This window comes from Heliangelus exortis, chromosome 2 (genome assembly GCF_036169615.1).
Source record: "Heliangelus exortis chromosome 2, bHelExo1.hap1, whole genome shotgun sequence".
Lineage (NCBI taxonomy): Eukaryota > Metazoa > Chordata > Aves > Apodiformes > Trochilidae > Heliangelus > Heliangelus exortis.
This window is the reverse complement of record NC_092423.1, coordinates 332,124-359,859: the sequence shown is the minus strand read 5'-3', so window position 1 is coordinate 359,859 and position 27,736 is coordinate 332,124. Positions and strand designations below refer to the sequence as shown.

Genomic DNA, 27,736 nt, shown 5'->3' with positions numbered 1-27,736 from the left:
CCCTCCCCCCCGGTCGCATCGTGACGGAGTCGCGATCCTTCGGAGTCCTTTAATCGCGACAGAGCGGCGGGGAGCGCCTGTCCCGTCCCGCACCCCCACGAACTGCGGGGCACCGGGCACCGTCCCGGGATCCGAGCGGCGTGGGGAGGCCGGGCGGGCGCTCCGAGCAGGGCTGCGGGGGCACCGGGACCCCCGGGAGCAGCCTCAGCCATCCCCGCGGGACAGGGCACACACCTCGGGCTGTGCGGGCTGCGGGAGCTCCCCCCGGGCACGGCGGGCAGGGGGGATGCTCCGAGCGGGGCTGGGAGGCACCGGGACCCCCCCGATCCCACCCCGTCCCCCCCACTCCGAGGTAGCAACGCGGTCGCTCCGGTGACAGCCCCAGCGCGGGCGGGCTGCCCGTCCGCCTCCTGCCCGCACCCCCGATCCCACAGTCCACGCCCCAGCCCCGTCCCGGATCTCCGTGCGGCTGCAGTGTTTGGGGCAGGGTCCCCGCGGGTTCCGGGCCGTGCTATCTGCGGTACATGGTGAAGGCCATGAAGCTGAAGAGGAGCGTGAGGCCGGCCAGGAAGGTGGTGGCGGTGGCGGTGAAGACGTGTCGGTACTGGAGCTGGAAGTACCAGAGCACGGCCAGGAGCAGCAGGAAGAGCGGCAGCATCAGGCTGCCCACGTTCAGCGCCGCGTGGACGGGGTCGGCGGAGGCGTGGGGACCGGCGGGGGCGGCAGGGGCGGGGCTGTGCGGGGCGATGTGGCAGTGCAGGACGCTGTTGGGGACGAGGTGCAGGGCGGCCAGGCTCTGCGTGTCGTCCCGCAGCAGTTGGCCCTGGTAGATGAGCCTCACCTGCTGCTCCTGCCCCGGGAAATACGCCCTGGGGAGAGAGCACAGAAACGCAAAATGGGTTGGGTCAGAAGGGACCTCAAAGCTCCTCCAGTCCCAACCCCCCTGCATGGTCAGGGACCCCTCCCGCAGCCCAGGGGGCTCCAAGCCCCATCCAACCTTCAACACTGCCAGGGATGGGGCAGCCACAGCTTCCTTGGGCAACCTGGGCACCCAGGGGCTCAGCACCCTCAAATTCAACAATTCCTTCCCCATCTCCAACCTCAATCTCCCCTTTCTCTCCAACTTTTAACCCATTTCCCTTCTCCTCTCCCTACCCCCCCGTGTCCAAAGCCCTCCCCCAGCTTTCTTGGAGCCCCTTCAGATATTGGAAGGTTGCTCTGAGCTCACCTGGGAGCCTCCTCTTCTCCAGGCTGAACAACCCCAATCCCTCAGCCTGGCTTCCCAGGGAGCTGCTCAGCCCTCTGAGCATTTCAGTGGCTCTGCTCTGGACACCTTCCAGGAGCTCTGTGTCCTTCTGCTGTTGGGGACTCCAGACCTGGGCACAGCACTGCAGGGGGGGCTCGTCAGAGCAGGGGGGGGAATCCCCTCCCTCGGATGCTGTCTCTGATACTTTTGATGTCCCCCTCGGTCCAGGACTGCACCCTCCCCAGTACCAGGCTGTGAATGCACCCCGTGTCCCTGCCTGCACCCCTCTGCCAGCAGCCCCCTGGTGTCACCACAAGCCACGGGACCTGCCCAGACAGACACGCAGGCCAAGCACCCGCACCCGGGTAAAAGCAGCAACGCCCCGGAGGGACGGAGGCACCAGGGGGCTCACGGACCCCCCCAGTGACACCCGCCCCTGACCCGATGGAGAACCGGCCGTGCCCTGCCGCTCACCTCTTCAGAGTCCCGACGGTGTCCCCGGGACGCACCCGGGCCAGGCGCTCCGTGTCGTTGAGGAACTTCAGCCGCAGCACCATGGTCGGCTCGGCGGGGCCGTTTTCCCCCTCACTCGGGGGAGCCGCTGCGGCTGCGGGGACAACCCGGGGCCGCAGCCCCGCCGCCAGCGCGCCCGCTGCATCGGGCGCCGCTCCGGCAGCCGCCGCCGGGGATTTCTGCTCGGCGGGGGCCGGGGCAGCGCTCGGTCCCTCCTCGGGCAGGGCCGTGTCCGCTCGGGGAGCGGCGGCGGCGGCGGGCTCGGGGGCGCGGGTGGAGGCCCAGGCCAGCCCCAGCACCACGGCGACCAGCAGGACGGCGAAGAGCACAGTCACCTCATCACCCACACCCTCGATCAGAGCCATGGCGGAGGAGGCGGCAGCGGTACCGACCCGCGGGACCCTCAGCCCGGGGGAACACGGGCGACCGGAGCCGCCGCCTGCCCGGGCCCCTCACCTGCCGCCATCGCGCCGCTTCCGCCTCGCCGCAAGGCACGACGGGAGTTGTAGTCCGCAGCGGCGCATGTCTAGAGCTGTGCACCGGGTCAAAGCATGCGCGGAGGCCCCTCCCGTGAGGCATGCCGGGAGTTGTAGTCCTAACGATGGCGCTGGGAGTCACCTGTACCTGCGGCAGGACTACAACTCCCGGCGTGCCCCGCGCCTCCCTGTCTTGTCCGCCATTATCTCCAGGCGTTCCCGCCTCAGTTCATGAGATGTCCTTGGAAAGATTTCAGTGATAGAACAAGGGGTGATGGGTTTGAAACGGTTTTAATGGCTTTAAACTCAAAGAGAGGAGGCTTAGGCTAGAGATAAAGGAAACATTCGCCACTGTCTGCCCAGGAGCAGCTGAGGAGGTGGGGGTGCTGATCCTGGAGCAGAGGAGGCTGAGGGGAGACCTTCTGGCTCTCTGCAACCCCCTGAGAGGAGGTTGGAGCCAGGGGGGGTCGGGCTCTGCTCCCAAGGAACAAGGGATGGGACAAGAGGAACTTTGGGCACAACTCAAGTTGTGCCAGGGGAGGTTTAGGTTGGAGCTGGGGAAGAATTTCTCCCTGGAAAGGGTTGTCAGGGCCTGGCCCAGGCTGCCCAGGGCAGGGCTGGAGTCCCCATCATCCCTGGAGGGGTTTCAGAGCCCTGGAGATGTGGGGATGAGGGACATGGGCTGGGGGTGGCCTGGGCAGTGCTGGGCTGGATGGTCTTCAAGATCTTTTCCTTCATGAACAATTCACTTTTCCAAGCCTAGGTGGGTGAAGGACAGCAGAGGCAGTGGATGGGGAGGGCAGACAGATGAAAAAATCAGCATGGAGGGGTTTTTGGTCTCCAACTTCATATTGATGCTAGGACATTTCAAATAATTGATCCTACAATCTCAGCTGGTGAGTAGCTGCTGTTTGACCCAACTGCTGGAGACTTTGATTTTCTGTGATCCTGGAATGCATTCAGATAATGGTGAACTTTGTAAAAATGGTTTGATCACAATTTCTGTGGTTTTAAGTGAAAAAGTACCATCAAAATAGTGGGGGGAGACTGGTGGAAGGAACAACCTGAAGCATCCGTGAAGGGGTGAAGTTGACAGGAGACATTTGGGTGGTGATTTTCTCTTTCCCAGGGTGGCACCTCCAGGGTCCATGACTTTGATGGCACGAGGACATTTCCTGTAATGAAATCAGGAGGCATCTGCTAAGGCAGCAGTGGGCAAGTGATTCCAGGGATCTGGGTGGCTCCCAGCAGTCTTTATTTTCCCCTCCAGACTCCTGTGTCCCATCCACCTCCAGGGGGAATCACAGAATCACCAGAGTTGGAAGGGACCTGAAAGCTCCCCCAGTCCCAGCCCCTGCCATGGTCAGGGACCCCTCCCCCAGCCCAGGAGGCTCCAAGCCCCATCCAACCTCCAGCCCTGCCAGGGATGGAGCAGCCACACCTAACAGATGCCCTGGGCCTGGAAGGGAATCTGAGGCCAAGAGGGAGGTGTGCGTGCAGGGGGATTGTGAGTGCACTCCTTGGGTAAGGATCTGGGGGCACCCAAAGGGTTGTGATCAGGGTCTGAGTGCCCGCGTGGAGCTGTGTGAGGAGTGGTGACCTCAAGGGTCAGGACTGGGACCAGTGCTGCTCAACAGCTTTGTGGGAGACAGGGACAGTGGAATGGAGGCACCCTCAGCAAATGATGGCACCAAACTGTGTGGGGAGGGCACCAGGCTGGAGGGAAGGGAGGGATCCAGAGGGACCTGGAGAGGATGGAGAAGTGGACCCATGGAACTGCACAGAGTTCAACACGGCCAAGAGCAAGGTTCTGCCCCTGGGGGAGGCAACACCATGGATGAACAGGGGCTGGGAGGAGAAAGGATTGAGGGCAGCCCTGAGGAGAAGGAGCAGAAGCTCAAGGTGAGCCCTGAGTGTGAGCTTGGAGCCCAGAAACCAACCAGGTCCTGGGGGCACCAGAAGGAGCAGAGACAGCAGCTGAGGGAGGGGATTCCTCCCCCTGCTCTGACGAGCCCCCCCTGCAGTGCTGTGCCCAGGTCTGGAGTCCCCAACAGCAGAAGGACACAGAGCTCCTGGAAGGTGTCCAGAGCAGAGCCACTGAAATGCTCAGAGGGCTGAGCAGCTCCCTGGGAAGCCAGGCTGAGGGATTGGGGTTGTTCAGCCTGGAGAAGAGGAGGCTCCCAGGTGAGCTCAGAGCAACCTTCCAATATCTGAAGGGGCTCCAAGAAAGCTGGGGGAGGGCTTTGGACACGGGGGGGTAGGGAGAGGACAAGGGAAATGGGTTAAAAGTTGGAGAGAAAGGGGAGATTGAGGTTGGAGATGGGGAAGGAATTGTTGAATTTGAGGGTGCTGAGCCCCTGGGTGCCCAGGTTGCCCAAGGAAGCTGTGGCTGCCCCATCCCTGGCAGTGTTGAAGGTTGGATGGGGCTTGGAGCCCCCTGGGCTGCGGGAGGGGTCCCTGACCATGGCAGGGGGGGTGGCACTGGGGGGGCTTTGAGGGCCTTTTCAACCCAAACCTTTTGTGATTTTGTTTTTGCAGCTGACCCCAGTGCAGACCTGCAGGTGCTGGAGTGGCCCCGGACCTGCTGTGTCCCATCACTGGTGAGCACAGCCCGGAGCTGGGGACACTGCTGGGGTGGCAGAAGGGGACAGAGCAGTGAGGACGGGCACTGGGGAGGATGAGGAGGGGGATGGAGACTTGCACCAGGGAGAGGTTGGACCCAGGGTGTTCCGAGGGAATAAATGGGTGAGGAAGAGGCGGAGGCAGCAGAGCGCCCGCTGCGGGAGAGAGGGAAAAAACGCAGAGAAGAATCAGAATTGGTAATTTTGGCTCTTCCTTGAGCCAGAGCCTGGGGCCAGGCGTGCAGCAAAATTAAACCTGTTCTGAAAAGAGAAAGAGTAACAAAGTCAGATGAGAGAACCCCGGAGTCTGTGCGGCTCAGCTGACACGCTGAGGTTCAGCCCCGGGTTCGGGTCACAGGTTCGGTGTCAGAGGTCTCAGCAGGGAGGTTTCGGGTGGGCAGAGCTGAGGCAGAGTGGATCGGGGTCACCCTGTGAGAGCTGAGCAGGGGAGGCACACGGGGGGTCCCAGGGTGCCGGGGTGGGTGGGACATCGGGAGAGGGGGAGGAAGGATCTGAGCCACAGGCAGGGGGGAAGGTGCAGCTCTGGGGGGAGAGGAGCTCCTGGGCTGGGTGCCAGGATGCAAAAGAAGCAGCAGATACAAAAAAGACGTGCATGTGTAGGAAGCAGAAGCAGGATTTATAACTTCCAGGATGTGGAAAATAAGCCGTGTCTGAGCAACGTCATTTGAGTGGTTATGACTGCTCCAATTTAATGCGTTTTATCCAGTGGTTAATCACCCTCATCCATAAAAATTCTGTGTCTAATTTTCAATGTGGATTTCTCTGGCTTCAGCTTCCAGAGATTGAGTCTTTTTTTATCCTTTCTGACTCGATTAAAGAGACATTTAATATTTTCCTGTGAAAGTAGTTTCTGCAGTGTAATCAAGTCACCCCTCAGTCTCCTCTGGGGTAAAACTGAACAGATTGTGCTCTTTACATCTCCTGCTGCCACAGCCACACGTCCTGCGTGGGTCTGCTCAGAATCGCTCTGGGGTTTTAATATTCTCATAAAATATTGTGACTCTACAGCCATGCCCAGGTCTGGAGTGCTGCTGCTCCAGGAGGTGTGGAGGGACCACCCCCTGCCGTAACTCCCTGGGGAGTTTCCTCCAGCCCCCTGTGGATGGGGTCACTCGTGGGACCACCCAACACCCAGGTGCCCACCAGCTATGGAGTAGCTGAGGTGGTGGGTCTGGGGTCCCATCAGCTCTGCTCCTCCTGTCCTTCCCAACAGACCCTCTGCTGGACCAGGGGTGTCCCCACAGCCCTCCCCATGGCACAGGACCCCTCCAGCTCCCACACCTCAGCCAAGGAGGAGGCACAGGGGGCTGCACATCATCAGCTGTGACCAGGTGCCAGTGGGAGCAGGACAGGAGCCAGGAGGTCACTGCTACCCAGGGGTATTGGCATGGGGAGGGACTTGGGACAAGGGCCTGGAGGGATGGGACCCTGCAAGGGGGAAGGGTTTGCAGCTGGGAGAGGGGAGATGGAGAGGAGATCTTGGGCAGGGAGGGAGGGAGAAATGGTTTGGGGTGAGGGTGCTGAGCCCCTGGGTGCCCAGGTTGCCCAAGGAAGCTGTGGCTGCCCCATCCCTGGCAGTGTTGAAGGTTGGATGGGGCTTGGAGCCCCCTGGGCTGGGGGAGGGGTCCCTGCCCATGGCAGGGGGGGCACTGGGAGAGCTGTGAGGTCCCTTCCAACCCAGCCCAGTCTGGGGATTCTGTGGCTGATGGCCTGGAGGCAGGTGACAGAGGGACAGCCAGGGGAAGCCAACCCTGGATCACCATTTCTCCATCCCAAGAGCCATGCTGGTATCTTCTCCCCGTGGCCACACTGCCCCCACTGAGGCACTGGAGCAGCTGGTCTGGGAGTGGGAGAAGGAGGAGGAGGAGGAGCAGAAGAAGGAGGAGGCATCAGTCCTCGTGGCAGTGGTGCTGGTTTGAGCCACTTGTGAGTGGCACCATCAGATGGAAGTGCTGTAGATGGTGATCACCTTGGAGCTGAGGAGTTGGGGTTCTGAGCATGAAATTCACACACACAAAAAAAAATTGGGTTTCCATGTCCCTGTGGCCCCTGTCTGCAGAAAGCATCCATCCCACCATCCTGCAGTGTGTTTTTATCATGGAAAGCCCCAGGTTCATCTCCCCCACAAACTCTTGTGTCCTCCCACACTCCCCTGCCCTCCAGCTTCTCTCAGCTGAGAACATCAGGGCAGTGACTTTACATGTGTTGAAATATCGAGAAAACTGCCAGGAAGAGGGAGGGAACCATGAAGAGAGGGAAGGGGATCATCTGCTGAAGCTCCAGAAAGGGAACTCTGAATTTTATCAGTGTCTGGGTCCCCCGGGAGCTGCCTGGCCGTGGGGGTGTGGGGTGGAGGAGCAGGGGGTCAGCCCCCAGCCTCCCTTCTCCCTCTGGGTTTCGCCTCAGGTCACAAACCACTAAAGCATGTCCTGCTGCCTCTCTGTCCCTGTGCCTGTTCCACAGCAGCCAGCAGCTCTTGCTGCCCTCCTGGCATGAGGAACCAACCCTCCCATCTCAAGGTTTCCTCCCTGATGTCCTGGTCTGCCAGAAATGCAGCTCCCTGAACCTTCCTGTGGCCTGGTGAGGGCACAGATCTGCTCGGTCCCCAGCTGAGAACCCTTCTCCAGCTCCAGTTTTTCCCACCACAGTTGGGGGTTGTGTCCCTGCAGAGTCACAGAGCTCCTGGGCTGGAGCTACAGGCTTTGTGCCCGGGGAGATGTTGGGTTTGATGTTTGTTGTTGATGTTTGCTCTTTGGGTGGGACCCACTGGGTCTCTGTGCCATTCATCTTCTGCTCAGCCCATTCCTTCCAGTACAAACACTCTCCTGGCCAGTCTTGGCCCTTCCAGGGTTGGTGCAAAATGTTAGAGATGAAAGATCCTGAACATGAACCTCAGCAAAAGTTCCTCGATGTCACTTGAGCCCACTCTGAGCATCAGGACAGGGGATGGATGGTTCAGTCACAGCTGAGTGACACAACATGAGTGGTGGCCACAAACCCTGTGATTTCCCTGGCTGGAGGGGTGAGGTGCTGGTGGCATCCAGGGGAGAGCTCCCTTGAGCACACCAGGACAGAGAACTGCCCCTGTCTCTGGGGTGCTGGTGGCACCAATGACATGGTCTGGGGGGCACCAAGAGGTGTCTGTAGGTTGGGTCTGGGGTGAGGACAGGGGAGGCAGCTCCCTGGACCAGCTGTCCCAATGCCTGTCCCAGCACACGTTGGCACCACCGTGGTGGTGGTGGGTTTGGAGGACACAAGATGGAACCTCATCCCACAGCTCCAGCCACGGTCATGCTGTCACCAGGAGACTTTTCCTTGGTTAACGTGCCGAGCCTGAGGATCAAATGGTGCTCGAGGTGCTCAGGCAGAGCAGATGAAGGTTTCTGCTGGTCTCCAGGCTCTGCTGCCTGTGCTGGGTGCTGAGCATCCCCCTCCAGGCTCTCCCCTTCCCTCCTGGATGCCCATCTCGTGCCTGCAGTGGAGGCTGCAGCGTGTCTGAAGGAAGGAGCGATGCCAGACAAGAGGAGAGGAGACTCCAGCTTCACCAGCAGCTGGGCAGGAAGGATACATTTTTAACCACATATCCTCCTCCTGGAACTCTGGATTTCAGCCTGGAACCCTGGACCTTGCTGGACCCCTCTGCTGACCTGGGACACAAAGCAAAGGATGAGCAGAGCTGGGTGGGATGTACCTGACCCCCCACCAGCTCCAGCAGAAGTTGGAAAAAATGCTCCCAGCCCCCATCCATGGCAGGGACCCCCACTGCACACTTGGCCAACAAAGCATGTGCCACCCCACAGCCACTGTCACCCACCGAGCCTGTCCCTGCCCCCGGGTGTCCCATCTCTGTCCTGGTGCAGGGGTGTCCTCCAAATCCCTGGGAACTGAACCTCCAGTGCTGCCCCTGGGGAGCTGGGGTGATTTTCCCCCACCAGGGTGGTCACAGCCCCCTCTGGGCACTGGGGGAACAATGTTCTCCTCCCTGTGCTCCAGACTCTGATCCCTGACCTCCATCTCCTGCCTCGAGACGCCCACTGATCAGCCAGTTTCTCCTCCCCAGCTCACATATTGATCCCATGCTCAGCAGAGCTTATTTTCACATTTTCTCTGACCCAAAGCTCTTTCCAGCTGGGATGGTTCTGAGCAAGAGGTTAGAGCTGGGTCCTCCAGACCAGACTCTGGCCAGGATCTGTGGCATCCAGCCTGATGGCAGCTCCTCTGCTTCCCTCTGCCGTGGAAGGGTGAGACTTCTCCCTGTCACCAAAGAAAACAACGACAAAAAGACAATTTCTCTTTGTATAGAATCCTACAGCCCCAGGACCCCAGGCTGGAGGGACCTTGAGGATCATCTGGACCAACCCTCCCTGGCAAAAGCACTGTCCAGACAAGATGATCTAGCACCTTGTCCAGCCAAATCCTGAAAGTGCCCCATGTTGAGGACTCCACCACTTCCCTGGGGAGATTATTCCCCTGGCTGGTTGCTCTCACAGTGAAAATGTTTCCCCTTGTGTCCAATTGGAATCTCCCCAAGGAGTAACTTGATCCATCACCCCTGGTGTTTTCCCTGTGGCTCCTTGTAAAACAGAGTCCCCATCTTCTTTGTAGCCACTCTCCGGGCACTGTTCCATGGAGAGGAGGTTTGCATGTGACACTGTGATGTAAAAGCTCAGCAGAATAGAGTCCTAACAAAGAACTATTAATTGACTCTGAAAGGCTAACTGGTGGGTTTAAAACCTCTTAATCAGTGGGAATTTCTTCTTTGTCCATGTGTGTTCCTAGAAAGGTCCCTCGAAGAGCTCTGCTGGAGCTGGCGGTATCCAGCATCTCACAGGGTAGTGTGAAATCCAGTGGGGAAACCTGGGTGTTAGAACATGGGGATACAGCTCAAAGGGGCACAGGTGACCTCCCAGACACACGTGTGCAAGCTGGGGTATAGGTGACTCCCATCCCTCCCCAGGTGATGTTCTGAGGTGTGTTTCTAATGCCAAACCTTGGGGTCTGTGATGGGGGGAGGGTATCAGGGCCAGGGAGTGTTGGGCTGGACTGGGATCAGGCAGGCAGGGTTTGGGAAGGGGGCATCACCTTTCCTGGGCCAGCAGGCTGGCTGGGAGGAGGCTGATGGGGCTTCAGCCCCTGCTCTTACCCATCACCAAATCATTTGGGTTGGAAAAGACTGAGTCCAACCAATAACCCAGCCCAGGCCACCACCACCCCATGTCCCTCATCCCCACATCTCCAGGGCTCTGAAACCCCTCCAGGGATGATGGGGACTCCAGCCCTGCCCTGGGGGGACCCTCCCCTCCAGGGAGTTCCTGCTTTAGGCAAACATTGTCTGTGCTTAGTCAAAAGGAGGTGTTGGTTTCACCACAGAGACACTGGGTGAGATTTTACAGCTGACAAAGCCCAGAAATGGGTCCCAGTGTCCCAGTGGGTGCACCCTGTAGTTCCGTGGAGAAGGGGACAGTTGTTTGGGAAATGTGGCACTGGGCTGCTGCTGTGCTTGGAGGCAAAGCCCCTGGTTGTTATCCTTCACACTTAAACTTAACTGGGGAGATGATGGAGCAAAGCTGGAAAGAAGTGAATGTGATGTGGCACTGTGTCTTGGGCAGGTGACATTCTGCTGACCCTGGTAACCACGGAGCATCCCTGTCCCCTCTGGGATGAGCAGAGGGAAGCAGTGCCTGCAGCCAGCACACCACATCCCAAAATCAGCCTTCTGGCTCCTGTCTTTATAAGGTGAAATTCTGCTAGGTGTTGCATTTGAATTCAGTTTTTTCAGTCTGATCTTCCCTTGTCAGTGACTTTCCTTGGCTTTTGGTGCTTAGGGAAGTGGAGTCTTTAGAAGCACAGCACGGATATGGTGGTGGTGGGGATCATCACTGAGCTGTCAGGGTTCATTGCCACCCTGTTAGGATCACTAATTGTAGGGTGCTACACCAGCACCCACCCTGTTTGGAGCATCCATCTCAGGCCTCCCTCAGCACCCTGACCCCAGGAGCCAAAGGTTTCCACTAATGTGTGGATGAGGAGAAAAGCAGGAAGCAGTAGATGGTTTTCTTCTTTTCTCTCATTCCTTCTACAAGGAAGGGAAAATACTGAACGATGTACATGCACATGTATGTACTATGCACATATATATATTTATTAAAAAAAGGCCAGCCCCGCTTTCCAGGCTCCATGGATGTTACAGAAATGCAGGAATCTCCCCATGGACCTCTGGAGATCCCCCAAGCTGCAGCAGCTCACTCTTTACAGGTGCTTACAGTGGCCACTGAGCCACTTGCCCAGCAGCCTTCATGGGGTGATGGTGCAGGACCACACACACATCAGATCCATCCAGGACCTGCTGCCCTTTGCTGGTCCTCCACTCTGGGGAGACAGGAGACAAAGAGAATGGTCCCAAGAGCCTTGTTTTGGAGAGCTGAACCATCAAAGTAGTTTTCTTATTCAGAGATGATGAAATAAACTTTCTTAACACTAGAGGAGCAGGAAGGTACCTGCAAGGTGACCTTGCCAGGCTGCTCTGTCCCTTCCTATGGAAAACCCTTGGCAGGTGGTATTGAAGGAGCTTTCTGAAGAAACGACCCAAGCACTTTGGTGTCACTTTGGTGAAGCTGTTTTATACAGCCAAGGAAACGCCTCAGGATGGAGTGTCCCAGGGAGAGACACAGAACACAGAACTCACTGGTCTGGACCAGGCTGGCGGGGACAGAGGTCCCATCCAGCACCTCTGGAGAGGTTTGGGCTGGAGACCCTTGGGCTGTTGGGTCTCTTCTGCAGCTCCTGAGAATAGGAACAGAAAGCCACAAAAAACAGCCTTTGAGCAAGGCCCCGGGCAGGGTGTGCAGGAGGTGTGCCCACATCATCAGGGACCCAGCATGGTCCTGGCTATGTCTGACACCTGAGGGAAGCATCAGCCAGGGCTTCACAGAGCAAACTCATGACTCACAGATCCATTAAGAGCTCTGGGAAAGCGTCAGCGAGCGCACGGGTGAGGCAGATCCAGGCCCTGGAACAGAGGCAGATTTTTTTAAAAGCTTTCAACAAAGCCCTCATCAAAGTTTTTTTCTAATACACCCCTTCTCACGGTGCAGGCTGTCGGCAGTGTGCTCTCCAGGAACCCTGGCAGGCTAAAAGAGGGAGTGTCAGAGAGCAGGGAGGTGCCTCTGCCACCCACAGCCCAGCACCCGCTGCCTGCATCCCTGAGGATTCCAGACCCTGGGGAGGCGTTTGGTTAAAAAGGCTCCAGAGATTGTTCTTCCTCCTCCTCCTCCTCCAACCCTTCCCACTATCACCTCTAAGAAGAGTGGTGGGTCCATCCACCCTCCACGCCCCTTGGGCATCACCACCCAGTGGGGCTTTGGTCCTGTGGGACTGAAGGAGAAATCCATTGGGATCCTCCTTCCCTCAGCTGGGCGTTTCTCGGCTCTGTGATTTCATCTCCCTAATTACACTTTATCATTTAATCTGCCAGGGTTTATGATCCCGTTTTCTTCATTTCTCAGCCTTTTGGAAGATGCTCTCTTGTTCCCATAGCTCCCAGCTCAGCTAGGACATGAGCTCCACTGGCTCTCCTGCTGTCTCCAGCCAGGACAGTGTGGTGCTTGCTGGAGCCTCTTGGTTCTTCCTCATGGTCACCTCTCCCACGCTTTTAGGGGTGATCACAGCAGGGTGGGCTTCACCACTTCTTGCCCAACAGAGTGACTGTGCAGAGCTGGCTCAGCGTGACTGCCTGTGGCCTCCTTGGATGGACCCACCACCATCCCCATGTCCTGCCCTGAGCATCCCCCTGCCATCGTCCCCCCTGTGGTGCCACCACCACACCCACCTTCACCAGAGCTGCTGCATTGGGTGTGTGAGTGGGGTGACAGCATCGGGGCCCTGTGAGCAGGGAGTGAGTGGATAGGAGACCCCACGGTGGTGGGGCAGTGCCTGGTGACCCCGTGGGACCAGCCATGCTTGATTGGTGTGACCAGGGTGATGATGAAATCACCCCTAAAACACAACTGGGGGGCAGAGCTGGCAGTGGGGAGGGTCTGCAGAGAGGTCCCTGGCCAGGCTGGGGGCTGCGGGGAGGGTCTGCAGAGGGGTCCCTGGCCAGGCTGGGGGCTGCGGGGAGGGTCTGCAGAGAGGTCCCTGGCCAGGCTGGGGGCTGTGGGGAGGGTCTGCAGAGGGGTCCCTGGCCAGGCTGGGAGCAGTGGGGAGGGTCTGCAGAGAGGTCCCTGGCCAGGCTGGGCTGCCGCTGGGGACCCCCGCCCGGCGGGACGGGGAGGGGAGGTGGAGCCGCGTCCCCCCGGTCTGTCCCCGCAGGGCTGGCAGGGGCGGTGGGTGCCCGGGGAGGGGCGGGGGGCAGAACCGGGGGACCGCGGGCAGAACCGGAGCGGGTCCGGCGGGGGCACGGCAGTGCGGGCCCCGGGCCGGTGCCGGTCCCGCTGCCGGCGGCGTGACGCGGTGCCGGGGCGGGGCGGGGGGCGGGCAGCGGGGCGGGGGCGGCGGAGCCCGCAGAGCGGCGGAGCCCGCAGAGCGCGGCCATGCAGCGGCTGCCGGCGGCCCCGCGGCGCTGACCGGCCCCGCCGCCATGAACTTCCAGGGCGGGCCCGGGCAGAGCCCGCAGCAGCAGAGCCTGGCGGCGCCGGGCGGGCCGGTGCCGGTGCCGGTGCCCGGTCCCTCGGGCCCGCAGCCCGGCGGGCCGCCGCCGCCGCAGTTCGGGCTCTCCAACTCGGCGGCCATCCGGGCCGAGATCGGGCGGTTCGAGTCGGTGCACCCCAACATTTACGCCATCTACGACCTCATCGAGCGGGTGGAGGACCTGGCGCTGCAGAGCCAGATCCGCGAGCACGTCATCTCCATCGAGGGTGAGCCGGCGGGGGGGTCTGGCCAGCCGAACCGAACCGGGGCCCAACGCAGCCGAACCGGGTCGGGCACAGCCGAGCCGCGCCGCGATGCTCCGGGGCGCGCCACGCGGGGCCGCGCCGGCACCGAACCTAACCGGGCCGAGCCGTCGCCCCTGCCCATTGTGCCCCCCCCCTCCCCGGGCCTCTGCACCTGCTCCCGGTGCCCGGCGGGCGCGGCGGCCTCGCCCGCTGCCTGCCCGCGGGGCCCGGCTGGAGCCCGGGCCCGCCCCGCCGCTCCGCTCCGCCCAGCACCGCTCGCCGGGCCGCGACTCACCGCACCGCCCCACACCGCCCGGGGAAAGCGGCAGCGCCGGCCCGCGGGGGTGGCCGGAGGCGCGGCGGGGCCGGGCCGAGGCCTGCGGCGAGGCGGGCAGGGGCCTGCGGGGCGCGGCGGTCCCCGCTGCCGGGAGGGCTCGGCCCGGGGGCTGCGGGCGCCGGGAGGGAGCGGGAGGATCGCGGGGCCGAGGGGGAGGGTGTCCCTCCGCTGCCGCCCTCGCCCCGGGGGTGCCGCCCCGGGCCTGCAGCCGGTGGTCGCGGCCTGGCGGGGCCGGAGGACGATCGGGTCCGTCCTTCCCGCGGGCAGCTGGGAGGGGGGGGGCTCGGCCCTTGGAGCTGTGGGCGAGGGAAGCGGCGGGGTGGGGAGTGCCCGAGCTGCTCGGGTTGGAAACACCGCAAACTGCAGCCCGGCCCCGCGGAGGCTGGGATGGAGCCGGGGGGGCCGCAGCCCGGCCCAGGGAGCGACCCCCGTCCGGTTCCGGGGACCAGAAACCCTTCGGTTTTTGCAGCAGGGCTTTGCCCTTCAGCGGGGAGACCCTGGGGGCTGTGCCGGGGGTCGCGGCTGGCTGGTGCCCTCTGCAGCGTTCTGTTTCCCTGCCGGGGTTTTTGTTGTCTCCGCTCGATTTTGGCAGCGTGGTCGGGTCCGTTCCCGCCCGCTCCCCTCGGAGAAGCGGCTGGAGGTGACCCGGGGCCGGTTTGGAGAGCGATGTCCCCGCGGTGGTGACACTGCCCAGGGACGGTCTGGGCCAGCCTCCCTGGAGCTCTGGGGGGTTGCTGTTGGAAGAAGAAAAGCCGGAGGGACTGCAACAATAGTCTGGAGCATTGCACAGCCCAGGGAATGTAAATTCGGGAATTTCTTTGGTTTTGTTTCGCGGTGGAAGGACAGAGGACACTGGTGGGATCAAAACGAGGCAGATGTAAAACCAGTCTCAGGGAGGGCTTTTTTCCACTCGTGTGCCTGCTCTGTGAGGTCCCCTGACACAGAATCTGTTGAATTAATGGAATTTATGAAGGTGGAGAGGGAAAGGATTGGTACTGGAGACCAGAGGGGTGGCACAGGGTGGCAGTGCCTTAGCCCTGTGTGTCCAGGTGGTCTCCAGCTGGGAGGTCAGGACCATCCAAATTCCCGTGGGGCTCCTGCATCTGTTCCTCGTGCCTCTGATGCCAGCTGCAGTGGAAGACCCGAGGGACCTGTAACTGTGATGTCGTGGTCCGGTCCTGCTTGTGATTCCTGTGTGGTGGGACAGAGACTCTCCCTAGGCAGACATGGCTATAGGAGCCCTGGATGTTCTCCTGAGCTGCTCATGGGGCCTCCTCCACAGGCAGAGCCTGGGTAGCTGACCCACAGGGCTCTCTGCATCCCTGCCCCTCATCTTCCTCCCCGTAGGGGTGTAGAGCATCTCCCCAGGGTGCTGGGTCCGTGTGTCCCTCCCAGCCACTGTCTGTCCTCAGCTGCTGCTGCCTTCCTGCACCGTGGAGGTGTTTAGGGGGTGGTGGGCACGTTGGCGTGGAGGTGCGTCTCCTAGCAACTCCACTCGTGCTGCGTGTTTTCTCCTGCTGCTCAAGGGAAGGTGTGAAAAGAAAATTCTTTCACAGGCAGCTGCAAACAGTCAGGGCTTGGTCAGAGCTTCCCAAAGCTGGGCAGCAGCTGCTGTCCCCTTCATCCCGAGGGTGAGGCGTGAGGAGTGACTGGAGGCACTGGCTCGTGGCCATGTCATGCAGGGCAGTGAGATGGGGCTGGGGTCTTGGTGTCCTCAGGGGCTTTGCCTGCTCCCACCACAGACCCATCTTGTCTTTTCTGGTCCTTCCCACCTCCTTCCTTTCAGCTGCAGGTTTGGTGGAGCAGGAATCTCACAGATTTCCTTCTTTTGGCTGCATTCCCCTCTTACCTGCGAGGTGCTGGGGTAAATTGTGACCCTGGTGGAACATGTGATGTGTTCCCAAGTGTATGTGAGAGACTGAGTTAATGGTGGGGGTAATTAACTGTGGGAAGGGTTTTGCAGGAGATGTTATAATTTCTTGAAGTGCCTCCATCTGGAGGGGAATATCATTCTAAACGTCGTGTTTTGGGCTGGGTACAGAAATTGCTGGAAGAGAGGTTTTGTTGGTTGCCTTGTTCATGTTGATCCAAAGATCAGGTTCTGTGACTGTGACGATGGCTTCTGGTCCTTCTTTATGGAAGTTGCTAGTGAAATCACCAGCTCAGCTTCCTAGCACCAAGTGCTGGATGTTGCTCATGTCCTCTCACCAGGTTCTCTTTCCACAGTCAATTCCTTCATTTTCTGAAGGGAAGAGGCTGGGCCCAGTTCCTTCCCAGCGTGGTGGCCACACACCCGAGCTGCCCACCCTCCAGCCAGGGCTGCCTTGGTGCAGGGTTGTCCTCTGGAGCAGCTCGGTGGGTGGAGGGGGAGGTGTTGGCAGGGGACAAGTCCTGCAGGAACTTGGAGACATTGTCCTGCAGGAACCTGGTGAGTCTGTGGCTTGGCACTGCTGAGTGGGTGGGGTGGGTGTTGGGTGGGCTGTGGGAGCCCTGGTAGCCCTGTGGGGCTGGAGGGAAGGGACCTTTTCCCCAGGAGGAGCGAGAAGAGGTTGGAGTCACCAACAAGGCAAACACAACCTGTGGATGTAGTCTGGGGCTGCCCACGATCAGCCTCCCCTGGGCCCAGAGGATGTTCAGGGAGGAAAGGGAAATCTTTATTTTGGACCTCTCCTGGCAGGCAGAGCTGTGTGGAGGCAGTGGTGGGAGGGGGCTGCTGGGCACCCAGGGCTGGGGAGGCGGTGGTCGGGCTGGTCGCCAGCGGCAGCTGAATCACAGGCAGGACCTGGTGGTTGTCAGGAGTTTCTAACCACCAAATTTGGACAGATTTTCAGGGGGCTATCAAAAAGCATCTCCCTCATCTCAGGCTTGTCTCTGTGCCAAATTTCAGAGACTGCTGCAAGCTGCTGAGCTCCAGAGAAGATGTTATATGTGCCTAAAGCAAAATGAGACACAACTTGGGCTCTGAGCTTGATAGAACCCCTGCTTGTGCCAAATGTGACCTCGAACTATGTGACTCTGGAACAGAGCATAGGCAGAGTTGTATTAATAGAATTTGTAATTGGAACAGTAATTACACAGCGCTTAATTTCTTTCATGGAAATGAATTTTCAGAAGTTACCAAAAGGCAGGTTCTAGGCAGGGAGGGTGGTGCTGACTGAGTGCAGGACAGGGACAACGTGGGGCAGCAGGAGCCAGCGAGGATCCATGGGGACAGTGTGGATCCATGGACACCCAGGAGGGAGCTGGGAGGATGGAGATGCAGCAGGAGGATCTGAGAAGATGGTTGCATAGAGGTCTTCTGTGGGTGTAAAGTAACGAAGGCCAAGAGGGAGGAGGTGGAGGAGAGAGGAGGAGAAGTAGGTGAGATCCCTCAAGAGAGTTCTTGTCGAACCAAAGGAATTTTTTCCTGGGGTTGGCTGTCATGCTCATGCTTTGCAGCCCACCTAAAGGCTCAGCTCTTAGGAAGAGCTTGGAGAAGGTTGTCAGCCGTGGTGAGAGGACTTGTTGGCCAGGTAGCAGGAGGAAGGATCTGTTTGCATGAGTGTAGTCAGAGTTCTACCTGGAGTGTGGGTTTTTCCACTTATTGTCCTTTCACACCCCTCCAACACACATTTAAAACTGGTTTTGGTTCTTTCTGCATTCTTAAGAAGCAGAAGTTTGGAAAAGCTTTCCTCTACATTCTTCAGCTGTTGCTTCTCTGGCAGAGGCACAGGGTGAAAAAAGCCCAGGAGAAGGATCTGCCAAAAGCAGGCTGTTGGTTAACCGGGGCTCTGCATCTGCTTTTGCTGGGCAGAACTCACCTTTGGGCATTGGCTTTGCACTGCTCCAGGCCCAGCTGTTTCACTGGGTTTAAGACCAGAAGGGACTGTTGGGTTCCTTGCTGTGTTCTTGTGTTTAAAGCCACTTGCACCAATGAGTGAGGTCACTTTTCTGTCTCTTACTCTGATGAGATAAACTGGCTGAACCATGTCATTTTATTCAGTTCCACCAAAAGTTCCACAGCCCTCTTTAACATCCTTTTCCAGTGTCTTTTCAAACTGGTTCCCGATGCTCCGATTCCCAAAGCCAAACCTGAGACAGGCACTGGTGTTGCTGGAGTGTCTCCTTGAGGAAGGGGAATGCAAAGCCCATGGGAGCTCTCCTGGTGTCCTGCCTGGTTCTGGGGAGCCCCGTGCTGCCAGGCCACGCACAGGGTTTGCCGGCACGTCCTTCCTCAGCTGAATCAGCCTCAAGTAAATTACACCCTTTGGGAAGAAGCGTGTTCTGCTTAGCTGGCTTTTTCCTGCTAATTCCATGACCTCTGCAGAACTGCCCTGTTTCTCTGTGCCTGTAATTTCCCAAAGGCTGGGAAACCACAGGGAAGGGTGGCGGGGTGCTGTGAGGAGCTCTGCTCTGTCTCCTCCAGGAGCAGCAAACGTCAGAGCCCAGAGCACATCCCTGCTCCCGGGGTCGGAGCTGCATCCCGGGGGGCCGCGTGTCTTGTGCTGGGTCAGGGCAGGACTCCTCACCTCCCATGGCTGATCCCCAGTGTGAGCAGAGGGTGGGCAGAAAGCAAACAGTCCCTGCAGTTGTTGAAGGTCAGGTTGGATGGGGCTTGGAGCAACCTGGGCTGGTGGGAGGTGTCCCTGGGCATGGCAGGGGGTGGGAGCTCCTTCCAACCCAAACCATCCTGTGATTCTATGAAAGATCTGTGTAGGGAGAGCCCTGGAGCTGATCCTGATGCAAGGGGAGAGCTTGGCCCCATGGGAGCATTGGGCAGGGCAGAAACACAGCTGGAGGGGGCCTGTATCACTTGGACAAGTAGATCCCCTGGTTTTGTGAAGTTTCATAGTGCGGCCCCAATCATCTGGAGCCATCTTTGTCAGATGCTGTTCTTACCTTGTAGAGCTTACAACTCAAGAGCAAGGTCTTGTGGAACAGTCAGAAAATCAGAAAAAGAAATTGCTTGATGCTGTGATTGGAAGGATCTGGGAGAAGCTGGAGCAGGAAGGCTGGGATAAGATCTTGATAGCTGAGGACTGAGCAGGGTGAAGCTGCAGGTGCTGTGGTGAGGGAGGAGAAGGTTTCTGGTGCTGCGGGGGCAAGAACTCTGACACTGTGGCTGAAGAGGAAAAGCAGGGAGGTAGAGGTACACCACAGGGAAGGAACAGGGTTTGGATGTGGCCTCGGTAAGGTTTCTCTGCTCGCTGGTCCTTGCTGCTCTCATCCCCTGCCTCGCTCAGGCTCCCTTGACCCAACGTAAACTTGTAGCTCTCAGGATTCCTGCCAGCCCAGAGTGTCACAGGGGGGTTGTGCAGAGTCCTCAGTGTGTCGAGGGACAGTTCTGCACCTGACCAGTGCTCCCAGCAGCAATGTCCCCTTCTCCCTGTCCCCAGGAGCTTCCTCCACGTTTGGTGCAGGGTGAGACCGTGGCCAGAGGCTGTTGCCTGCCCTTTCCTCCTGTGCTTGTGCTGAGCTGCCCAGGACTTTGCCTGCTGAGAACCCAGTAGGAGGAACTGGAGTGTGATTGGTTTTGGCAGCTGGTCTGTGAATCTTGCCATCCCTTTTTGGAGGTTTCCTAGAGCTCCTGACAGAATGTGGCTCTGGGTGCAGAGACCTTTGAGGCTGGGGCAGTGCTGGGCTCTTGGCTCCTCTGGAGGAATTGAAGGTGTTTGTGAATCCAGGCTGAATGTTCAGAGCTGGGGATAGGACTCTGGGTTGATTTGGGTGGACAAACTAGGTTTAACTTACATCTGATCTGGACCTTAAACTGTGCTTCCCAGTGGGATGGCTGACATGAAGTGGGTCCCGTGTCTCCTGTGGGACAGACTGGGTGTTCTGGTGGCCTCAGCATGGGGTGGCAGCCCTGGAGCTCAAACCCCAGCCACACTCCTGATGAATGGGGGTGTCCCAAAGAGGCAGCAGTGGGTTGAAGGGTTGATGCATGAACTGAACTAGAAGTAGAGGCATGGAAGAGCTGCTCCAGCACTGAGCTGTGCACAGCCTTTTAACCTTGGCTGGCACCTCAGCTGTGCTCTGGTGCTTCTGTCACATCCTTCTCTGGGCAGAAGGAGCCCTTTTCTTGTCGCGATCTCACCTTCCTACTTTGGCATTGGATTTTTTTTCCAGATCCTCCTACAGGATTTTCTGCAAGTCAGAGCTCCCCATCCAGCAGCTGTGTGGGGTACTGAACAAACCCCATTGATTTTATCCCTGCCCACAGTGCCCCGTGTGGGAAAGGAGCCGTCCTGGAGAGGGAAGGGTTGTGGAAAGGGAACGGTTGTCTGATCTCCTGCAGTGCCTGGGGCACAGCTGCAGCCCGAAGGCCGGGGTGTGGATTCAGGTGGATTTCCTGAAGTGCTGTAGTTAGAGCAAGGAGACTGCTGAGGCAGAAGGGCTGAAAATGAAGATAATTTTATCTTGCTTCCCTCTTGAAAGGAGGTTCATGTGATTATCCCTGCTCTTCTGTGTCTGCTTGCTTCTCCTGCCCCAGTAACTTTCAGACCTGCTGCCCAGTTTCCACCAAACCTAGCAAGCCCCTGTGGTGGCCAGCTTCATACAAATCCCAGGAAAATGGATATCCAGAGGGAGCAGAGTGACCCAGTTCATGCCACACAGAGGGAAGGGGATGTTTGCATCCATCCTGAGCAGCTGCTGCCGTGGGGCTGCATCCCGACTGAGTCACCGGGGCAGCTCCTGCCTGGGGCCATGGATCAGATCTTATTCTTTCCAAGTGCTCTGCCTGGTGATGAAATCCACTCTGTCATCATCAGTTACAGCTAAGTGCTTGCCAGCTGCTGTACCCAAAATCCTGGGTTGGGAGCCACCAGCTCCGGGTTTGATACCTCCTGGCTCCAGTGGCCACCATGGAGCTGTTGGCCACTGACACTCCCTGGAGCGTGTTGGTTGCTCACTTGGTTCCTGCTGGTGTCTCTGGGACTGCTTTGGGTGTTCAGTCACCCCTCTGCTCAGTGGGGAGGGTTCTGAGGCCCAGATCAGCCTCCAGCAGAGTGAATGGAGCTGGAGAGACAGAGCCCTGGGGCTGTTGAGGCTGGATAAGAGAAGGCTGAGAGGGGATCTGCTGAATGTCCATCAAGAGCTGAGGGGTGGGGGGCAAGAGGAAGGGGCCAATCTCTGTTCAGTGGTGCCCAGGAATAGGACAGGGAATCCTGGGCTGAAGGGAGAACATGGGAAGTTCCAGCTGAAGCTGAGGAGAAACTTCTTGGCTGTGAGGGTGAGGGAGCCCTGGCCCAGGCTGCCCAGAGAGGTTCTGGAGTCTCCTTCTCTGGAGCCTTTCCAACCCCCCCTGGATGTGTTCTGTGTGCCCTGCCCTGGGGGATCCTGCTGTGGCAGGAAGGTTGGACTGGATCAGTTCTGGGGGTCCCTTCCAACCCTGAACGTTTTGTGGCTCTATGAATCCATAAGAGAAGCTGGTGGCTTGCCAAGGCTGGTGTTGTCCCCAGTGGGTGGTGAGTGCTGCTGGGGAAGGACCTGTGGCACTTCTCTTTGGCCAGGGTTAGGGGTGGCTGCTGCTTTCCTTACAGTCCCACCTCAGAGCCTTTCTGGTCAGGTTCCTCCTGCAGCAGGTGCTGTGGATGGGACACAGGATGAAGGGAGCCGGGCTGCAAAGGTCTTGTCCTTCAGTGAGTGTGGGGACAGGGGGACAGCATGGACCACGTCATGGATGTGGACTTAATATGGCTGTCATCTAACCTGGGTTGTTTGTAGTGGTTCTGGTGGCATAGGAGAGCTCTGAGGAGTGATGTACAAGAGGATAATAAAGCAGATTTCAGGTTGTTCACAGAGAGCTGTCTCCAAACATGAAGTGCAGATGGGAAGGAAGGAAGAGGTGTTGGCTTGAGATGGGGCAGCTGGAGGTGGCTGTCAGTGTCTGGGGTAGCAGAGCCATCCCTGAGCAGCTGGGGAGGGGGCAGACCAGAAGCTTGCCCTTGATGTGACACAAGAGGAGGACCTGGGTGGGTTCAGGCATGCTTAAGAAAGTAGTTAGGAAAATAATTCCAGCAGCAGCAGCATTCTGGGTGAGTAGGGATGAGGCACAGCCTCGTGCCTTGTGGATGATTGTGTGGAGGGTGCAGTAGTGATGGGTGCAGAGGGGGCTCTGGGGTCTTCAGCTGGGTGTTGGCCAGGCTGGATTCCAGAGACTGAAACTTGTGTAGCTCTGGGTGTGGTGGTTTAGGGACAACCAGGATATGGAGAGGAGAGTGAGGTCCATGAGATTCTCTGCAGCAGTGTCTGAGCTGTGTCCTTAGCTCTCAGACAGGATCTAAGGGATGTCCCCAGTCATGGAGAAGCAAGGCTTGGGGGAAGAGGGGACAAAGCTGGATTAGTAACAGATCTTTTTAATCACATTGAGCTTGGGCTTGTGGGTACACACTTGAACTGCTGGAGGGAGAAATAAGCTGAGACTTCACTTTGGACATAAGACAGTCCAGGAATAGAAAGGCAGAACTATGAATCATCAACATGGAGCTAAGAGATGGTATTAAATTAAATCATAAAGCCAGGTAGAAGAAGCATGAGTGGAGACAAGAGAGTCCTATGGGCAGGGCTGTGTGAGGCACCTGAATGCCAGTAAAATGGGGAAGGAGGGAGACAATCTTTTGGGGCCTTGTGGGAGAAGCAATAGAGAAATAGCAGGAGTACCCAGACAATAGAAGAACGAGGGGAAGGTGTTGTGACCAGCTGTGTTCTTGAAACTGTAGCTGCAGGGTTCAGAAGAGCTCAGAATCTGCATGTGAGTCAGGGACAACCTTGTGGAGTCCCCCTGTGAGATGGGAAAGGGCACTGGGAGATCCTTTACCCACCCTCCTGCCTTGGGTGTAGATGTCTGTCCTTCCTGAGAAGTGTTTGTCTAACCACCTTTTAAAGGACAGTCAGTGGCAGCAGATCTGAAGGCTTCCCAGGAGCCTAGAGACAGATTGGAGAGAGAGAGAGAGGCTTGATGGGTGGACTGTTAGGTGGATAAGGAATTGGCTGGATGGCCATATCCAAAGAGTTAAGAGTCAATGGCTCAGTGTCCAAATGGAAACCAGTAGTAACTGGTGGCCCTCCAGGCTCCATACTGGGACCAACACTGTTGAATATCTTCAATAATGAAGACCCTCATGTCTGCCTTTGCAGACAACATCAAGCTGGGAGGTACAGCTGAGAGGTCCAGAGGGACCATGACAGGCTGGAGGAGTGGGCCCATGTGAACCTCATGAAGTTCAATGAGTCCATGTGCACCTGGTCCAGGGCAATCACCAGTACCAGTACAGACTGGGGGAGGAACTGACTGAGAGCAGCTCTCTGGAGAAGAACCTGGTGGTCCTGGATGTGGCACTCAGAGTCATGGTCTAGCTGCTGTGGTGGTGTTAGGTCATAGGTTGGATTCCACGATGTCAGAGGTCTTTTCCAGCCTCAGTAATTCTGTGTGATTCTGTGAATCTGTACTGAGACATGAACAATTAGACATGAGGTGGCGATGTGTACTTGCAGCCCAGAAAGCCAACCATGTCCTGGGCTGCCCCAAAAGAAGTGTTGCAGGGAAAGGGAAAGGGAAAGGAAAAGGGTAGGGGAAGGGGAAGGGGAAGAGGAAGGGGAAGGGGAAGAGGAAGAGGAAGGAGAAGGGAAGGGGAAGGGAAGGGGCTCTTCCTCTTTCCTCTGCTCACCTGAGTCCCACCTGCAATGCTGTGTCCAGTTTGGGGTCCTCTGCGTGAGGCAGAGATGGACCTATTGGAGAAGGTTCAGAGGAAGCCACAAAATTGGCACAAGGGTTGGGACACCTCTCCTATGGAGACAGGCTGAGAGAGTTGGGGTTGTTGTACTAAGGCCCGTAGTGACAGGACAAGAGGATTAAATTGAAAGAAGAAAGTTTAGATAGGACATAAGGAAGACATTTTTTTATGATGAAGGTGATAAGACCCTGGCCCAGGTTGCCACAAAAAGCTGTGGCTGCCCCATTCCTGGAAGTGTTGAGGGTTGGATGGGGCTTGGAGCAACTGGGAGGTGTCCCTGCCCATGGCAGGGTGGCACTGGGTGATCTTTGGAGGTCCCATCCAACCAAAACCATTTTAGGAATCTGAAATCTCCTCCATTGTTTAGCTGCCCTTTTCATTCAAAAGTTTAACCCGAATCTTTTCTGCTCCCAATTTCAGCCACTCACTGAGGACAAAGGAACAGATGGTTCCCTTCCTTTCAGCTGCAGCTTTTTTCCATACTTGAAAAGTGCAGCAGAATCCTCTTTAGGCTTAATACCTTCAGATCTTTGTCTGTGATGGTTTCTGGTCCTCTGTTCACCTCTGGACTCTTCCCCCTTGATCACGTCCCTCTGGACAAGTGGTACAAGGCTGGATGCAGCACTGGGCCAGTGCTGGAAGCAGCACAAAGCAGGACTTGCAGGCTTGTCTCTGTCTATGTGATCCAATTCTTTTCTCAGAAATATGGTGTTGGTAACTCCTGTTGGTTTGTGATCCATTCTGACCTCTTCTGAAGAGCTGCTAACGTAGAGCTCTTCATCCTGTCCTTGGGCTAATGATGTAGACCCTTACAGCTGCCCCTGTGGAATTTAATCCTTTTTTTAGACAGTATCTCCATCTGACAAAGCCCAAGATCCTCACGGTCACCCTGTTTCATGCCACCTGCAGTTTTAACAAGTGTGTCTTCCATCATCTGGTTGGTCATTAAGAATATTGAAAAGAGTTGAACCTAGGAGAAACAGCTCAAAGTCAAATGAGATGATGCTCATTTCAATTTGTGTTGTTATCTTTGATAAATATTATCAGAATAATTACCAAATCAGGTTTATCCTTCCTTAGGAGAATTTGAAAATACTGTGTCAAAAGGAGCCAGAAGCATTGCTGGCTGTATGGTGCCCAACATCTGCTGCTCTGCTGAGCTGAGGGGCTGGCAGAGGCTGGTTTGACACTATGTTCCTAACAAAGCCATATGTACTGACACTTGCCTTGTCTTCCAGGGACTTGCAGGTTGTTGCTTTTTTTTCAGTGTTCTGCATCAGAGCAATCTGTGAGTTTTCAACTTCCCAATTTGTTGTTTTTTAGAGGTGGGCACCTCTCCTGCCCTCTGCAGTGCCCTTGCCTTCCATCCGCCTGGAGCTTGCAGGGCTCGAGCTCTGCCACAAGGTTGTTCCAGACAATTAAGCATTTTTTTTTTACCTGAAATCCTAAGGTTTATTCTGTAGCTGGTGATTTTTGTGCTAGACACCTCTGCTATTTATAGTGCAGAGTTATGCAAAGAGGCATCAAACGCTTTGTCCTGCATGTCATCTCTTGCTTTTTCTGCCCACCGAGTAGCAGCAGATCAGGCTTTTTCATGCTGTTCTGTTTATTACTAATGTACATGAGGACTGCTTCTTGCCTTTGCTGGCTGTTGCCAGTTGCCTCTTTGCGTAGCTGTTTGGAGCTCAGCCTGTGGTGCTGATGCTGCTCTTTTCCATTTATCCTTATTAATCTGACCTAATTTCCACGTGTGTCAGAGACCGGTGAGGAGCTCATGTGAGTTAGCCAAGTTGGTCTCCTACCACATTTGTTATTCCTTCTCACTGGGATGGTTCCTGTTTATGCCATTAGCACCTTGCTTTGAGAACCTGCCAGCTCTCTCTCATCTCCTTTTGTTTTTTTTCCTTGAAGATTTGCCTCCAATAAGGTCTTGCCTATGGCTTTTAGTAACTTCTGCCTTGGTGGAGACTCTTGTTTGTAGTTTGCTGACCTTCCTCCAATGCATCATCAGCCCTTGCTGGGCAGTTTTCCTTCTGCCCTGCCTTGTCCCAGCAGCTTTCTTGGGAGGGTTTGGTGAAGGGTGCTTTGGTAGTTCTGAGAGGTGGAACTTGGGTTGGAGAGAGTCAGAGGTAGAATTGGAGGAAAACGACAACAGTACATGGCCTTGTGCAAGTGAGAAATGGGTATGGGAGATTCTGCCCAAGCCCCTCTGCTTGGGACCAGAGCTGTGCCAGGGGGATTGTTGGGGTGAGGACTTGAGGTGAAGGGCACAAGGAAGCTGAGATGGGGAGAGGTGAGAGCTGGGTGGGTGAAAGGGGAACATGAGACTCAAGGGTGTTCCTCTTGTAATGAGAAAATGTCTAATATTATTTTGAGCTGAGTCAGCTGAGCTTTGTGGGATTTGCTTTTTAAACACAGTTTGGTACTGGAGTGTCTGATCAGTTATTTTGCCATGTACAAGTAATTCTATGGTAGACATTCTATGAAGAAAACCTCAAGTTTTTACCCCACTGTTGAACTTAATAGGTTGTTTGGCTAAAGCATTTCCCAGACAAACATGTAGGTCAGACAGAAAAACATCAAGAGGTGGAGAATGGCAGAGCTGTCCCTGTTGGCAGGGTCCCTGGGAGATCTCTAGCTCATCAGCCATGATTTTCAGCCATGATCATGCTGTTACTTGCATTGTTACATCACACAGAGAATGTGTTGAGTAGCATCACGTCTGGTACTGCTTGGTTCATACCATCAGAGGAATGTTGTGTGGTCTTTGTACATCTCCTCTCCAGCCTAGTGGCAGTCAGGCACCAACAGTAGATGGGGGTGGCTGGGGCATTCTCTGGCTGAGAACTGGGAATCATACCACATCTCTCCAGGTGCTGTTCCCTTAGTGGAGGAGTTTCTCCTGATGCTGTCTCTGTGGTCCCAAGCTATGACATGCTTTCTTGTACCTTGAGAGGGGATCAACTAAACCTCTCTACTATTTGACACTCAGCTTCCTTTTTACACGACCGAGGAAGCCCATCTCAGTGTCATTTGAACATCTCTCTTGATGCTGGGGAACCCCAAGCTGGTCCAGCCTCACCTGTGTTGAGCAGAGAGACATAATATGCCCCCTCAATCCACTGACTATGCTTCTTCTGATGTGACCTGGGATGCAGTCTGCCTTCCTACAGGAGAGCTGGGGAGGGGCTTTGGACAAGGGCATAAAGCAACATGACAAGGAGGGATGGTTTTGAACTGGAAGATGGGAGACTGAGAAGAGATCTTAGGAAGAAATTCTTTGGTGTGAGGGTGCTGAGCCCCTGGTTGCCCAGGTTGCCCCCAGAAGCTGTGGCTGCCCCATCCCTGGCAGTGTTGAAGGTTGGATGGGGCTTGGAGCCCCCTGGGCTGGGGGAGGGGTCCCTGACCATGGCAGGGGTGGCACTGGATCAGCTTTAAGGTCCCTCCAAACCCAAACCAGTCTGGGATTCCTTGCCATGAGCACGGGCTGTGCACCAGGACCCAGCCTGGCCTGTGCCTTGACCCCAGGCTCTTCTGCAGCACTGCTGGGTGGAAGTCCTTCTGCCCCAACCACAGATGTGCCCATCTCCATATGGATTGAGCTCTGTGAGGTTTCCTATCACTCAGTCCGAGTCCTTCAGGGTACTTGTGCATTAGGACTCTGCTGTTTGGGTTAGTGTGATCTGCAGCTTGCTGGGGGTGCTCTGTCACTCCACGGGTGGTTGATGAAGGTATGGTGTGTTATCTCTCCAGTATTGACCCACGGGCTGCTCTGCCTGGTCCAGCTGGGTATTGACCCATCGATTGCTGACACAGCCCAGGGGTGTGGGGGTTTCAGCCCATCCTCACCCTGCTTCTCCAGCCTAAGTTCCTCAGTCCAACCCTTCTGTGTGGCAGTTGGGTTGATCGTGGTTAGTCAGCCATGGTAAATCC

The 27,736-nt window shown here is 56.9% G+C and overlaps 2 protein-coding genes across 3 annotated transcripts in view; one reads left to right on the top strand and one right to left on the bottom strand.

Moving 5' to 3' along the window:
- Window positions 1–35: 35 nt before the first annotated feature.
- TMUB1 (transmembrane and ubiquitin like domain containing 1) lies at window positions 36–2,255 on the bottom strand. Its single transcript, XM_071734437.1, has 2 exons — window positions 1,721–2,255; window positions 36–869 (listed from the first exon to the last, which is right to left on the bottom strand). Exons 1-2 carry the CDS (start codon window positions 2,122–2,124, stop codon window positions 512–514), a joined length of 762 nt encoding a protein of 253 aa, XP_071590538.1. The 5' UTR covers window positions 2,125–2,255; the 3' UTR covers window positions 36–511.
- An 11,112-nt stretch (window positions 2,256–13,367) lies between these two features.
- The window catches only part of AGAP3 (ArfGAP with GTPase domain, ankyrin repeat and PH domain 3), a 120,065-nt gene continuing 105,696 nt past the window's right edge, over window positions 13,368–27,736 (top strand). The window contains exon 1 of one of the 2 annotated variants that reach the window (XM_071734425.1): window positions 13,368–13,732. In XM_071734425.1, coding sequence (XP_071590526.1) covers window positions 13,456–13,732 — 277 coding nt within the window. In that variant the 5' untranslated portion in view covers window positions 13,368–13,455. The remainder of the gene's footprint in view (window positions 13,733–27,736) is intronic. The other variant, XM_071734422.1, reaches the window with a different exon arrangement.

Bases quoted from the DNA above. Each gene is read 5' to 3' on its own strand.
- TMUB1 (XM_071734437.1), bottom strand. From the start codon at position 2,124: ATGGCTCTGATCGAGGGTGTGGGTGATGAGGTGACTGTGCTCTTCGCC. The intron at 870-1,720 runs GTGAGCGGCAGG...CTCTCTCCCCAG, and splicing joins ACCGTCGGGACTCTGAAGAG to GGCGTATTTCCCGGGGCAGG.